Source organism: Phyllostomus hastatus, unplaced genomic scaffold, assembly GCF_019186645.2.
Source record: "Phyllostomus hastatus isolate PE091 unplaced genomic scaffold, TTU_PhHast_1.1 phas_contig_1, whole genome shotgun sequence".
NCBI classification, from domain to species: Eukaryota; Metazoa; Chordata; class Mammalia; order Chiroptera; family Phyllostomidae; genus Phyllostomus; species Phyllostomus hastatus.
This window is the reverse complement of record NW_025333498.1, coordinates 12,624,969-12,641,126: the sequence shown is the minus strand read 5'-3', so window position 1 is coordinate 12,641,126 and position 16,158 is coordinate 12,624,969. Positions and strand designations below refer to the sequence as shown.

The window sequence follows — 16,158 nt, the reverse complement described above, 5'->3', positions numbered from 1 at the left end:
AGAGGAACCACAAAGTAAGATAAAATAAAGAAAATGTCAACTATAAGTGATTTGAAGTTTATAGTGCTATTCACAAGGTAATACTGTAAATTTAAGTCTGTGGAGTCACCAATTGGGGATACTGCATCTCATACTTGTTCAATTGTGGTATTAATGCTGAGTGTCAAAATTTCAGGGTCAATTCCTAAATTAGAGTATCATTATGCTTTCATCCCAATTTGTCTATAAAGCATAAAGGATTCAGTCATGTATTATGGGTATTTGTGATTAACTGTACTGTGATGATGATGATGATAATAATAATAATAAACAGATCATCTCTATTTTTAAATATTTAAGAGAATCAGATTGTCCTGATTTTGTGTAAGAATCTGTTTAATGATTAGTTTCTTTTATCCTTCTGCTACTCTTCTCCAAGGAATTGAAATTAACATGCAAATTAGAAATTATTTGAGATCTGCCAACTTAAAACCTAGCCAAAAAGAGAAATGTTAGCCTGAAAAATATTTTAAAGGCTTATGTTAGGGCTAGTTTCCAGTATTTTTGTATACAAACTGAAAGCGTAATAATTTTGAGTCTTATTTAAAATTAACTACAGAACAGTATAGAAGACCCATTTTTCTGGAAAGGCTTAATGCTAGAAAGGTATTTCCCAGCAAAAGAGTAAAAATTCGGAGTCAGGCTTATCAATTTCCGGTAACAGTTGCAGTGCACTCATTCATTCCTTGGAGAGGAATGGGTCGTTCAGGCGTAGGGTAAGCTCCGCAGTGCTCAACTCAAACCATGCTGGGGTAGGCGAGAAAGGGTCTAAGAATAACCTAGGGATTCATGTGCTGCATATATTTGTGTAAGTGTCTCCAGTTCAGCTGGAAAGATATATTCTTCCTGGACTGCAATGCTTGGCCCCTGGCAAAGTTAATGGTGTTAATTTGTAAAGGTTCATTTGGGAAATGTTTATGATTAATGCTTGCTCATTTGCATAATGCTGTATTGTGTAAATAAAGCTGTAGCCTTTTGCTTCGCAACAGTGGAGTTCTACGGAGAGGATAAGAGCTGGACAAAGGGAGGCTACTATGGGACAACTTAAACTGGGTCACATTGAATTTTAATGCATGAATCCTGCCCTGGTACATTTTATATGGGTAATGGAAAACTGCAGAGTGCGGTCCATTTGCCGTGCAAATCTGCCTTCCAGATTGTTAGTAACCACATTTTCTACACTGAAGAGTGAAGACAATACAGTTTCAGGCTGGTTTAGAAATGTTATTAAAGAAGTAAGAATGAGCATCTTCTAATTCTTACATTAGGATGTAAATAGGGTAATTATAAAATAATACACTTGCCCCCAGATAAAAAATGCTCAGTCTCGGAGCTCGGTTATGCAAGCAGGCCACCATTACCAGACACAGAGAACATGTATACGTCTCTCTTGTGAATTTGCCATCGGGAATGTGTGGCTTTACTGCCCAGAGCCTAAGTGTGAGTCAGAAATTTTCTTTCTTTCTCCATTATCAACAGAGTTTCTGAGCGGCGGCAAGGAAGATGGTGTTCACATGCTCACGTGTGTACATTTGCCCATGTCCCTGTCAGTAACTAAGAAAATCACAGACATGGAATGAGACTCAAGTCAACAGTGAACCCACCCCCAGAGCAATTTTGGGGTGCAGAAAGAAGATTGGCAAACCTCCCCCTGTCCCCCACCCCTGGCCAACCCATAATGCAAGCAAAAAAAATAAAATTTGCAGTCATTCTTTCTTGGCCTTAACTGTTTTCTGCCCATGAAGTGAGGGAGTTTATACCCTGTTCTTCTAAAAGAATTGCCATGCAAATTATATTTAATCATAGAACTGGACAGGTCCTCTGAAGATCATATAGTCCGTTTTAAGTCATATCACAGAAGAGGAAACTGAGGCCCACAGTGGTGAAGTGGTTTATCAAGGTAAGACTTAGAGCTTAAACCACATTCAAGGACTCTTAATCTAGTGTTCCATACCTCATGGCCTCTCTATGTACAGAATAAAAAAAATATAGAGTCGAAGACCTGGGATAGGTTTGGGGAGGATCTACTAAGGTTAAAATTTAGATGCTTTCACTCAGTCTTTTTTAGGAAATTTGTTGCTGGTCTCTGGAGCCTAGCGTGGCATAAAATAAAAGCTCAATAAATGCGAAGAAAATAAGTCAAGTTATTAAGTGAGACAACATAATAAAATAGGAAGAGAGCTGTAGGTTTAGAAGCAAGAGACTGAATTTATGTCATAGATCTGTCATTTGTTGACTATAAAAATCTATGTAATTCCAAAAGTTTGGAAATGACCTAAATGTCCACCAATGAGGGACTAGTTAAATAAACTATAGAATATGCATATGTAGACTTCTGTGTTGGTTTTTTATCGCTGCTGAGCAAATTATCCCCAATTTACTGGATTACAACAGCACACATTTATTATCTTAATTCGTCTGGGATCTATGTTCTCTTTGGGAGGCTCCAGGAGAAAATCAATGTCCTTAATTTTCCAGCGTCTAGAGGGTGCCCACATTCCATGGCTCATGGTCCCTTCTTTCACCGTCAAAGCCCGCAATGGCCAGTAGAGCTGTTCTCACATCACATCACATCACATCACATCACATCACATCACATCACATCACATCATATCACATCACTCTAGCCTTTTCTTTTGCTTCCCTTTTCTACTTTTAAGGACCCTTGGGCCCACAGGATTACCAAGAATAAAATATTTTAAGGACTCAAGTCAACAGTGAACCCACCCCCAGAGCAATTCTGGGATGCAGAGAAAGAAGATTGGCAAACCGTCCCTAATCCCCCACCCCTGGCCAACCCATGATGCAAGCAAAAAAATAAAAATTTGCAGTCATTCTTTCTTGGTCTTAACTGTTCCACCCATGAAGTGAGGGTGTTTATACCCTGTTCTTCTAACAGGATTGCCATGCAAATGACATTTAATCCTAGAACTAGACAGGTCCTCTGAAGATCATATAGCTCATTTTAAGTCATATCACAGAAGAGGAAACTAAGGACCCTTAATTCCATTTATTAACGGAATTCTCCTCTGGCATATTAGGGCACATGGTGAAAGGTTCCAGAGATTAGGCTAAAATGTGAACATCTTAGCCTAGCATATCTGTAAATAAACTGTGAGGAAGCTCTTTATGTATTGATAGGGAAAATTCTCCAGGATATATTATTACGTAAAAAATGCAAGGCAAATAGTGTGAATAGTGCACTACCTTTTATGTAGAAAAGGGAGGAAAGAAGAATATACGCATATATTCACACTTGGTTATATTTGCATAATGAAACCCAGGAAAGATACCCAAGAAATACTGAAGTGGCTGCAGATAGACAGGAATAGCAGGGAGGGTTGGGGGACGGGGAATGGGGCAGAACAAGATTTTTCAATGTATCCCTTAAAATTAATTTGCTTTTTGAACCATGTAAATATATGTTGTTGTTATTTATTTTTTAAATCTGGATCTGAGGCTTTTTGATTTTAGAGAGAGAGGAGGGGATAGAGAGATAGAGATAGAGAGAGAGAGAAAGAGAGAGAGAGAGAAACATCATTGTGAGAGAGAAACATCAGTTGGTTGCCTCCTATATGCACCCCTGAACAGGGATCCAACCTGCAACCCAGGCATGTGCCCTGACCGGAGACTGAACCTGCAACATTTTGGTGTATGAGATGATGCTTCAACCAACTGAGCCACCCAGCCAGGGCTATTATTATTATTTTTTTAATTCAAGGAATTCACAATTGCCCAGAGCCTGTATTATTCATCAACCTTGTTACTTTTCTCTCCTTAAATTAACTTGGGAACCTCAGTTGCTGGTGGCTGTGTATAGAGCAGTTAGTTCCCTAACACGATGTTCACAGACTTCATGCAAGTTGGCCTGTGTTGCAATATTCACATGGGTTCACTTTGCAATTTCCTGCAGTGTGTTATAAGATATTTTCAACATCCAGCATTCCTGCGCTGGGAATGCGAGCACTGAATACAATGCATGTCTTCAGGGGGCACTCATTTCACAAGGAGTCAGTTAAGTGGTGAACATTTTCATTTTATAGTCATAAAGTTGCAGAAATTTAATTTCTCTGTTTGAATGTAGAAACTGAATAATAACTATGCATAACTATTAAATATATTTGGATCTTTTCAGTATTTATTATTCTATCTTTTCTTGCAAAAGTCCTTTAATTGTTATACCTTAAATTTAATAGTAATATTGTATTTTAATAGATCTCTAGTACTTGTGTCTCTAATTAATTAGCCTTCTATTTACAAAATATTTCATGTTTCTTAGCATATTGATTTTCTTCTAGTCAGGTTTATTGAATTATACTTTACATATAGTAAAATTCCTTTTTAGGTACTGGGTTTCATGAGTTTTGAAAAACAAAAGCAGCTTTGTAACCACCACAACGATGAAGACGTGCACATGATAAAGTTCTTTCATGCCCTTCTGCTGTCAGTGCCCTGACCCTACCCACAGTCCCAGCTAACGATAGGTCTGATTTCTGTCTCCATAGTTTTGTTCTTTGCAGAAAGTTATGTAAGTGCAATTATACAGTAGCATAGAGAGTATTTATTATTTTAGTATTTCCAGTAAACAGGAATCTTGTAATATACTCTGCAAAATAGCCTCCAGGGTAGAGTAACTCAAGAAATATCATATATAATATACAATCACCAGGTTCAGATTTGCATTGGTTATTGGCTTTACTTAGTAATTGTGTATTATTATAAACATTCCAATATTATTTATTTTCATTTAATGTTATTTTGTCTTTAATTTTAAAATCTGCTTTCATAAAAGATTAATTTGTACTTTTTTCTTATATTTTTAAGCAGGATAATTAGGCTAGGCCAGACAAAATAATTTATAAACCTTTCTCTGTATTTCCATGTCTAGGAAAATACAAATTATAGAGTGATTTATTTTCTCTGGTATTTAATATGATTTGCACACACATGAAATGTGACCCTCATCGAGAGTAATAATAATGGTTTTTCATCAGCATTCATGGTATTTTAATTTTTTCATGTTTCCATTGCATTTTAAACTTTAAAAAATATTTTCTGTTATTCAAGTATTTTTCAAAAGTAAATATAATTGGTGAAACTAGTGTAAAATGATATAGGTAAGACCGACTACACAGAGAAAGCCTTGATTTTTTTCTGATATTAGGCACTCTGTTGCTCAAGTTTCTAGTGTTGAATCCAAATCCCTCAGAAATCTGGCACAATGAAGTAAGTGGCCCACCAAGAGGAGTGGCTGCTGGAGAGTATGCAAGCATGAAGGGATGTATATATTCAGAACAATCAGACTTTCAGCTTGACAGACTACAGAGAGCAATGAAAAGGTGATACTCACATCCGAGTTAAAGCGAAGCTGACAGACATTACAAGAAATAACTTGTTTCTTCTTTGGAGGAATAGACACTCCAAATGTGTGGTTAATGACTGCTTTTTGCACAGGATCCATCTGAAGAGCAAATGATAAAATAGTCAATTAATAATTTCGAAGGATAGATAACAGTTTGAACAAGTAAAAGCAGCTGTATTGTTCCTTAAGGCTTTAACTTTTCATTCCCTGGCAGGGATAACAAAGAATCTCATTCAATATTAATGAATTTGTTTCCAGAAATTGAAAACCAAAACAAAAAAACTGCTTTGAAATCATAACACAAATCATAGGAGAACCCAATGCCCCAAGAAATCATACATGTAGAAGGAGCCTTGAAAATCCCTGAAAGAGTCAAAAAACAAGAAAATTTATGATCCAAAGGTCAAGGTTAAAATTAACTTGTTAATGTTTTCCCTAAATGAGGTGAAAATACTTATGATAGTCTGAAATGATCTCAATGACAATTATTACAGCCATGTTTAAGTTCCCTAAATTTTGATTTATGACCAATGTCATAAATTTCTGGCTCATATCACAAGCCAGAAAATGTTGATCCTTACTTGAAAATAATTTATTACTTTTCATGTACTATAGATGAAATTCATTCTAATTGAAATGAATTCAGAATTGTACACTCAAATGCTCATAACAGATTGGTTAATATGCAACCCTTGTTGAAATGTTGACCAATTAAAGTTTTTGACTTATAACTTGTGACTTCCCTCCCTTTGGTTTGCATACATCATGCATGTTCAGTATAGTGATTAAAGTACTCAGCCACAGAAAAAGTATGGCTCAAAGCCATGAAAATACTTGGGAAAAGAAAACACACGATTTGCAAGGCCTATAATAAGAGACACAGCAGTAATTCTCTTGTGTGCGCCAGATAATAATCTCCAGTATTAACAATGGACAACTGGCAGTTCAAAAACAATGTGGATGGTGAACAAAGCATAACTTATAAACAGATGGAACATGAACTGACACCATCGTCTAGGAAATCTCCTGAGGTTTGAGCTTAGGACTGGGCCAGCTGATATTTGGTAGAGAGGAAAAATAAAGACTATCCCTGGTCAGGAGTATAAATCAACAAAGTGCAAAATTAGCATCTAGAAAAACTTAAATATATTAGAAAGAAGGATGGATTAAAAAATTATTGAACAGCAAAGTGGCCTATTTTTTGCTATAAGGTTAAGAAAGATGACAGACTACTGTCACTATAAAAGAGTTCTGCGGCTTAGGACATTTCCAAATTTCAAAGAGAGGAGTTTTCTGACCACAGAACGATTCCATAACCTGCTTGTAGGAGTGGTCACACAAATCTATACATGTTTTAAAAGTTATGGAGCTATACAAACTCCCCCAAAGCCCATTTTATCTATAATAATTTAAAAAGTAAATTGTTAAGAGTACTATGTTTAACTACCAAGTATAAAATAAACCTGCAGATTTATTTTGTCCAAGAAAATAATTGCTTACATTAAATTTTATTTAATGAGAATAAAAAATAAAAACAAGCCTCCACAGTCAAAGGAAGTCTCAAAATGTAAGAAAAACCCTATTCATTTTCTTAGTTTACTCACAAGAACATACACTTAAGTCTCATTATTCATTTGTAAAACAAGAAACTATACTTTCTGATTGTTACTAAAAAATGAAAATCAGTTTGGACAGGAAATAAATTAGCTACCTATGTTGGCAGGATAAAGAAACTACACTGCTCTACAAAGTTAAAAAATAAGAGCATTTAATTGAAATATTCTATTTTCTGTTCTCAGGCTCTAAAAAAGTGTGAATGACATGGATTAAAACTATATGAATATTCTCAAATACCAATTTTCACATGTCACTTTCATTATTTTTGTGATATTCACATACTATTGTATTATTATTCAGTTAATATTTTCCCTTAACTCAAATTAAAATAAACTTTTAAAAACATAACAATTATAAAATCATAGTTGTATGTTTTCCTATTACTCATTTCAAAAAATATATTCAACATTGACATTAAAAATGAAAACTTTCATCATCTAATTTTTTTAAGTTTTAGTAAACCAAGATATTTGTTGACAGTTCCAACTTAACTCTTGAATATACATGTTCCCTTCAAATTTTTGAAATTAGCTGCCTACATGATTTAAAAAGTAACTCCTGATACAAATTTATTCTACTTCAATCTCACATTCCCACATCAGCCTAAACTGTTTCGTTTCCGTGCCCAGCACTGCAAGCTCTGTCTGGAAAGGTGGCTGAGCACTGCAACTCCAGAGGCAGACAAGCTCTCAGCTAGCTGCTCCCTGTGGAGCACACTAAGGTGGTTCTTTTAAGAAACTCTAACCAGAATTGGCTTCTCTGCTTTATATACATAATCCTACTTGTACCCATAAAATCAACTAAGTAAACACAGCCTTTTACTCCATCGCAGTCACCCGCCACATAAAAATTTCATCCTCCTTGTTTCTCACTTATAAGAGACTTTTTCTATTTTCCACTTGATTCTCTTTTTTCTTATAGGCAGTATTTCAGGAAACCATCCACTTGTATTTCCCTGCCTACATCTCTCTTATCTTTCTCTGTTGCTCCTCACAGAATTGTATTATTAGGTTTCTTTTTTAAAAAGATTTTATTTATTTTTATAGAGAGGGGAAAGGAGGGAGCGAGGGAGAGAAACATCAGTGTGTGGTTGTCTGTCACGCGCATCCCCCTGGGGACCTGGACTGCAACCCAGGCATGTGCTCTGACTGGGAATCGAACCGGCGACCCTTTGATTTGCAGGCTGGCACTCCATCCACTAAGCTGCACTAGCCAGGGCTATAATTATATTTCTTATCCATCCTTTGGGGAATGTGATTTAGTTGGAAGAAGTGGTATAAAAAAGAAATGTTCCACTTGCTGGATCATCTGTATCTTGAACCTGACCGTCAAGATGATGTCTTGTGTGTTTTCTACCTGATCCCATGATTATAAATACCTGAGTCATTCATGGGGATCCAGGCTAGGTAATAACTTAGAAAATGTTTTCAGATCTCTCTCTTTCTCTTTTTAAAGCATATGGTGGTAAAAACCTGAATATTTTCCTTATTCTTACATTACTCTAAAAGTTAGATGAACATAACTATGATGTAAACTTACATTAACTCATATTTTTTGCTTCATTAAAGCAATGTCAGTTCTCTATAATCATAATGAGATATGTATAACTAAATCAATGGTAATTATTTTGTTCAGTCATCAATTTTCAGGATGAATAAAACATTCAAGATAAATTAAAACAGTCTCATAAATCCTAAAATGTGATAATGGTGATGGATGCAAGTGATTCAATTTAGTATAGTCAAACTATATGTAATGATAATTTCACATATAGAATGCTTGGAAAAATCTTTGCAGGTTTTGCAATTCTTTGACAAATTCTTATTTTTAAAAATTTACTTGACATTTCATAGACATTTGATTATTAAGAATGAGTGTTTTAAAACATCTTTATTAAGATGTTTATATCACTTTTAGATGAACAAATTCCTTCTTAAATACTCAGATTAGATTAGCTCATGTTAGTTCACACTGCACAACAAAGCTGTCTTGGATTGAGAAGACTGAGATTCATTGGTAAATAATGTTGAAAATGCTTTTGTTTAAAAAAAAAAACCCTACCATGTAGCTCTAGCTACAAATATTCCTTACCTGACAGAATTTATTGGTCCCAAATAAGCCTCTTCTTTTCTAAAAAAGTAAAAGTCAGAAGTAGTATTCTGGAATTTTGAGGCTAGCAAGCACATTTATGTAAAATTTTTACAAATCTATTTTCTTTGCTAATTTCTGATTAAAAAGCCTTAAATGCTTACTCACTAAAAAGCTGTAAGAATTAACACTTGCCATTTTGTCTAGTGAAAATCATGTAGAAATGCAAAGCAAAACCTATTAGTACAATTAACTGGTAAGTAATAAAAATGAAAAATGGAATTGTGACTATTACCAAGAATCAAGGAGATAACTGGAGGCTATGTATGGAAAAATGAACTATTATATTATAGTGCTTATAAAGAAAATTAATAAAGCTGTCCTTATCATACCATCTATATATTTTAAATATCAACATACAATAAACAGGCACCACTAGTATACCACCATGATTATGGAGTCATTAATCTGTGTGAATTTTTTAAAAGATCATTACTTTCACTGAGTGTACCAAAAAGTAATTTATATCTGCATAGTGTAAGCGATCTTGTAAAAATACACAGCTTCCAATAAAACCCAGCCACAGGGAAAAGCCACATAAGGCAGCATTCACTAAAGGCAGGAAGAACAGTATGGGCAGGGAGGGGATCTACGGAAGGTGCTACATGATCAAAGGACTTCACACCGGATGGTATTCAGATTCTAGGTAATTTTGCTAGCTGAAACTTTAGGCAACAGAGAGAATGACCAGCTTTTCAACTATCCCAGTGCTTTTCAAGAGGCCTGAAGTTTGAATTGTATTCTTCTAAGAGGCTTATGATTTCACTAGCCATCAGGCAGGACTGGGCAGGGGAGTAAATTGAATTCTACCCAATGAAAAAGCAAAAAGGAATGCTCAAGAATCACACAAGGCTTTCTCTTATGTGGTTAAATGGCTGGATACCCCTACTAGTCCTAAAACTGGGGAAATTTCATTTTAAATTTCGCCATCTACTGTGATTTTAACCAGTGTTCTGAAAATCATTTGATAAGCACGTATTGTACAATATAGTAGGCAATACTAACTTTTCTACTAAACAAATGTAAACCAGGTTTTTTACTTTTAAAATGTGAAAATCAGTCATCCAACAAACATTGCTGGAGGCCTCAGGAGTTTCAGATGCTGTCCCAGACTAGGTGGATCAGGATGAGTCAAACACAAGAAAGGACCTAATTGCAAAAGTTGAATAGTGAAAAAGATAGTATAAACTCTATTTAATTGGAAGGTGGGAAAAGAAGTGACCACTAAGGAAAAAAAAGAAAAAGAAAAAGAGCATGAGAAGGCACACAAAGGTGTTTCTCCTCTGCCCCACCCCTACTTTGGACTTTAACCCCCTTTCTGATTTTCTCAACTTTAAGCAACCAGTATCCTCCCTTTAACGGTGACTGAAATGCATTATCCTCCCAGGGATATTTGCCCATTAATCCCTTTTCTAGCTGTGCAGTAACAACAATACACATTATAATCACTGCAGCTTAGATTTGCAGAGCTCTTACCTTGTGCCAGAAACTACACTAAGGGATATCTTGTGTAGTTCCCACCCTCATAAGACACCATTATTATCCTCCTTTTGCAAGTGAGGAATCTGAGGCCTTGAGAGGTTTAGTAACTTGTCACCCCCAAGTTCTTAGGCTTGAAGCTGGGATTCAAACTCAGGCAGGAGCCTCTCCTCATTATGTTCCCTAATGGAACATGGAGCAGGGATGATGGGGATCGTGTGTGGCTCCTGCAGAATGTGAGACAAAGGGATGACTGTTCCAGGATTTCTGGACCCTGGAAGGCAGCTGCCTTGTCAAACAACATACAAGGCCTACTTGGCGCTTAAACAAACGTTTCCTGGAAAAGCGTCTTGGCTTTTCTCTTCGTGACCCATCCATGCCCTTCTTAGGACAAGGCCATTTCTTCTGATGCGACTCTAGGAGAGCCGTATGTGAAACTGGGGCTGTGCTGTCCTCTTTCCCCTCTGTAGCTGTTGGGTCTGCAGGCACACAGACACACAGACATCTCTGGGAATGCTTGGAGATCACACACAGCAGATGGCCGTGGTATTTTGCACCCATCTTGGTTTTAGTGCAAAGAGGGGCTCTGTTATTAAACCATTGCGATTATTTAGGGCTTTCTGGAAGTTTGGCAAAGCATCCATTTTTTATCCGAGATGTCACCAAATTACAGTAGTACAAAAAGAATGACAATTTTTCACCCCTTCCTCTTTCAATATTGATTTATGGAAAAGATTATGACAATAGGGTCTCATAAGAGCTTCAAATATTCATGAGGTGACACATTTAAAAGTGATAGCTACATCAGTGAAGAGCAATGTCTCTCTGAAGTTACTTCAAAAAGGCTTCACCTTTTCTATTTAAGTACCTTGACCACACGTTTTTATGTTACTGTTTTACTTTTCTTAAATCCTCGATAACTTCAATATAAACAAAACAGACACAGCTACCACAAAGATAATTTTTACCCCTCAAAGATCAAGAAATACAAACAATTACATATTATTGGCAGCATTTGCTCAGCCACACAACTTTGCACTGTTTTGGATTTGCAATCAGAAGGCTCAGTAAAAATAAACCGCAGGGAATGTCACACTGGGGCTGCATGGGGCTGTGAGACCTGGGCTTTTGCCTCTGGGACGTGTGAGAGCTGCAGCCTGCCACACTGACACTGCTCCTCCTACCCAGAGCACCCCATCAGGGGCCTGCCTGCACACCACCATTGTTGCTGAAAGAAAGATGAATGGCATGCCACTTGCTCCACAGACTGCTGGTTCAACTGAGAACCAGAGGTTTGGAAAGGTGCTTCCCCCACCCATCCCCAGCTCATTGTTAAAACCCCACATGGCCAGTGCCTTACAAACAAAATCCAGCGTGCCTCCGTTCTCCTGAGATACCATTACGCCACCAGAAAGTCAACTAGGCATTCAGAACTGGCATAAAGGCTAAACTAACACAACACAATACATACTTAAGAAAATAATAGTTCACAATATATCAAAATATCAGACCTAATAAAGCTATCCCTATGACTATGGGTTAGCCAAAAAGTTTGTATAGTTTCTTTCTGTAAAATAAAAAACACATTTTCATCTTCACAAATAACTGTATTGATTTTGACAGACTGAGTACATTGGCTATCTCCCACATGGTGCAATATTGATTGTTCTCAGCTACCGTATTTTGCCGTGTACAATGCACAGCCATGTTTTTGGCCCAAACTTTCAGGCAAGAAAAATCTTTCATTTTAATTCAACTTTTATTTATTTATTTGTATATATAGATACTTTTTTAATTATAAAGGAATTGTGGCACTTATTTTTGAATATATTATGATACAAGAAATTTAATGTAACAAATAATTACAAAACACAAGAACAGATACAAAGTATTCCAGGTACAACCCCAGTATAACGCACATCCTTATTTTTCCCTCAGAAATATGGGCAAAAATTGTGAATTATACATGGCAAAATATTATCACTGTCATGATCACTACTTGATCACTATCAACTTCAACTGGTCTACGGAACCCTGGAGCATCACCCAGTGAGAAATCTCCAGGAGAAAACTTCACAAGCCACTTTTGACACATTTGATCAGTCACAGCACCTTCTTCATACGCTACACAATCTTTTTTTGCATTTCAGTTGCTTTTTCATCTTTGTGGAAATAATAAAGAATAATATGCTGAAAATGTTGTGCATTTTATTCCATCTTCAGTATTAAAATGGCTGCACAAAAATTCATCAATTTTGATAAGTTTTTATTTTTAAACTGATAAGAGATACTACACTTGATCTTAGCCAAAAGGCCTAGAAGTGATGATAAGTTTTTATTTTTAAATGCAAGCAGGTATGACAGCTGTCATAATATAATCTAACAAAATTATTTCAAATGAAGTTAAAGACAACTAAGTGCTACTAGACCCACCTTATGGAAAAAACCAAATGAACTTTTTGGCCAACCCAATTACTACTACAACTATTATACTACTTTATCAAAGTGTAGGCTTTAAGGATTTTGATTCTGGCTGACAATTCACAGTATCTGATTACTGCAGAAATTAGGTGAGATTCTGGGATCCTTTTCTAGAGTCTCCCAAGTGGTGGTTAATATTTCCTGCAGAAAATGTAAGTAGAAGTTGACCCAGAAATTTGAAGCAGCTAATCAGAATAGAGCACAGCTTAGAATTTCCTGCCCCCGCCCCCTTTTGTACCAGTGATTTAGAAAGCGTGATGCCTTTCACTCAAAGTCCACATAGTCAGGTGAAAGCTCTGGGGTTCATCGAACAACAGCTGCATATCCCATTCACACAACGGGTGACTAGTGGAAGGAAAAAACACTCTGTGATCTATTATGAAGATCTGTTTTGAGAGGAAAATTAAACTGCATTTTCAGTAGATTTTTTTTTAGAAATTCTATTTGGATTTTTCTTTTTTTTTTTTTGAAGAGTAAAGAGAAACATAGGATGCTACAAGATTTGTGTTTCTGCCATAAAATAATGTCCTCTTTCTAGACTACTCTGATAGTAAAAGATGCAATCTTTTTAAAGGTTAAGTGTTTCATATCAACTTAGATAGTTCTGTCCTTGGGAATTTTTGCTCCTTCCCAACACATCACACACTTATAAATGACTTGCAGTTTGTACGAAAACTATATTGTCTTGAAAATTCATGTGTTTAACAAAAGTTTTAAGTGGCTGTCATGTACTCTTTTAGGAGCTGGACATACAGTGGAGAACAGCCTTCAAAATACAATATTCGAGCTGGTGAGATGTATGTCTAAAGTAATAAGGTATTTCAATGTTTTTAGTACCATGAAAATAATTAAAACAGTATAATGGGAATGAAGCAGTATTTTATTGTGGATAATTCCTATAAACATTTTGGTTGTCTTGATACAACTGTGATTCAGGTACTTTTACCAGTAAAACCATACTAAATATGTAAAAATAAGAACATTATTCCATGAATTAGGGGAGTTGATACAGAATTCAAATCATACAACTTGTGACAACTGTAAAGGGTGTGGTCTGTGAGATCTTTGAAGAGGACCTTCTTTAATGACCAAGTCCCAAGACAACAACTGGATTTCGGACCTGCCACTGTCATCATTTCCCCGAGGAGAAGGGGAAACCAAGGTGGCCTGCGTGTTGGAAGTTCGCTAAGTGCCAGATGCATCGGACCTGCAGACCTTTCCAGTGGGTTTCTGTGCAGTGTCATTGGCCCAGAACTCAGAAACTAGCAAAATGACCATGAGTTACTTCTATTGTTTTTTAAATAAGTACATATTTTTGTCTAAGATCTAAGTTTCTTGTGATGATGTTATAAGAAAACAATGTTTTCCATTTGTACCACTTTTTGGATTTTAAAGAGTTAGCAAATGGTAAAAGCAAAAAAGCTGAAAACAAATGAATGGATGGTTTTACATCTCCCTTTCTTTGGTGGAAGGCCAGTTTAATACTTTTGACAGATAATTTTTAAATTGTTGTTAAGTAAAAGGAATACTTTTTAAGTCTTTCTTCAAACAGGAGTTATTTTGTAAATGAGAGATGCCGTAAGAGTAAACCTGTGTATCTTACTGAAGCTGAATGCCTAACTCTGACAGTAGATCCTTGTTTGTAATAAATATGGTCAGTAAAAATGTAAAATGTTTCATTTTCCTGGCTGGCTCTGCATGCCTGGTGATTTTCCATGCTGCCAGGGATCGAGGGTGAAGCAGCAAAACTGTAGTTGTGCCGCTGGGTAATTTAAGAAGCCACATCAAAGAGTATTTCAGAAAGTTCAATTTCACAAATAAGACTTTCAGCTTCTGTCAGCAATGGCTATGAGACTCAACTGAAGGCCCACTCATCCCTCACTGCACTGGCACACACAGACTCAGCAGTGTTCTGGGTGTTGACGTTCCTAGTCAAACATTCGATGTGTAAACTAAAGTGTTGTGGAAAATCCACCCACATGTGGGGAGATAACGAAGCACAAACTTTATTACCCGGGGGCCCAGAGGGGGTGGTTTAACATCCAAATCCTCTGAGCCCCGATCCTCACTCTCCCGGGGTTTAAATAGTCCCGGGCTTCCTACCTACGTGGCGAAGCAAGGTTACAGAAGCCTAATGAGGAATTTAGGTCTAGCTACCTTATATGGGAGACAAAGAGAAAACTCAGGAGGAATTTGCAGAAGCTACAGAGCACAGGAGCTTATCATGGGAGTTTGTGTACGACCTTGAGTAACTGGCCGTTGCTTTGGTTACGACTTGTCAGCTTCTACAGTCCTGTGTGAAATTTTGCAAGTGTTACAGTTACAGAGCATAAGAAACTTTTGGAGTTTTCTTTTCCTGCCACAAAAGAACTGAACTTCAATTGCATATGTACCCATATTCAGGTTTAAAATGTATTTTGAAAGGTCTGATTGGTTAATGAGATGTATTAAAGGAGATGAGACCACCCTCAACCCAACTGCAACTGCTCCTTTCCATGGAGGTAAAGAGCATTCTGGGAATGAGCTCAACGATGTCTCCGGAGGAAATGCAGTGCTTTTTTTTTGTTTCCCTTCGCTAACAAGCAAATACTTAGATGTGACTAGAAACCGTTAGGAAAGGGAGATATTTTTCCACTAGCATACACAAAAAGGTCTTGATCAGATATTCGCTTTTTCAAGATTCAATGTTCCTATAGCTAAAATAATTTGGGGCTAATGAATGTATAAAGATATGAAGATCCATAACATCTGTCAAAGACAAAGTAGCAAAAATTCACAGAAAATTGTAAGATGCCCTTTTGAAGCAATATGGGAAAAGTTACAAAAAATTTTAAGGAAAATGATAAACTACCAGAATCTTTTTAGGGAATTAATAAGATGTTAGGTCTATTGTAAATTTGAATAGCACAGAAGAAGAAATGAAATGATGACAAATACTATTAATATTTTTGTCTGTGGAAAAGTTACTATCCTCAAAATATTTACAGTCTGTATTTCTCAATGAGATATATCTATACTCCAAAAAAACAAAC

General features: G+C 36.3%; 1 protein-coding gene and 1 pseudogene across 5 annotated transcripts in view; both read right to left on the bottom strand.

Moving 5' to 3' along the window:
• The window catches only part of ZNF385B (zinc finger protein 385B), a 362,179-nt gene that overhangs the window by 43,646 nt on the left and 302,375 nt on the right, over positions 1-16,158 (bottom strand). For 4 of the 5 annotated variants that reach the window (XM_045823881.1, XM_045830969.1, XM_045831789.1 and 1 more), the window contains 2 exons: positions 9,110-9,148; positions 5,390-5,500 (listed from right to left, as the gene is read on the bottom strand). In XM_045823881.1, the coding sequence (XP_045679837.1) occupies positions 5,390-5,500; positions 9,110-9,148 (150 nt within the window). The remainder of the gene's footprint in view (positions 1-5,389; positions 5,501-9,109; positions 9,149-16,158) is intronic. The other variant, XM_045830264.1, reaches the window with a different exon arrangement.
• Positions 12,875-12,971, bottom strand: LOC123814358 (annotated as a pseudogene).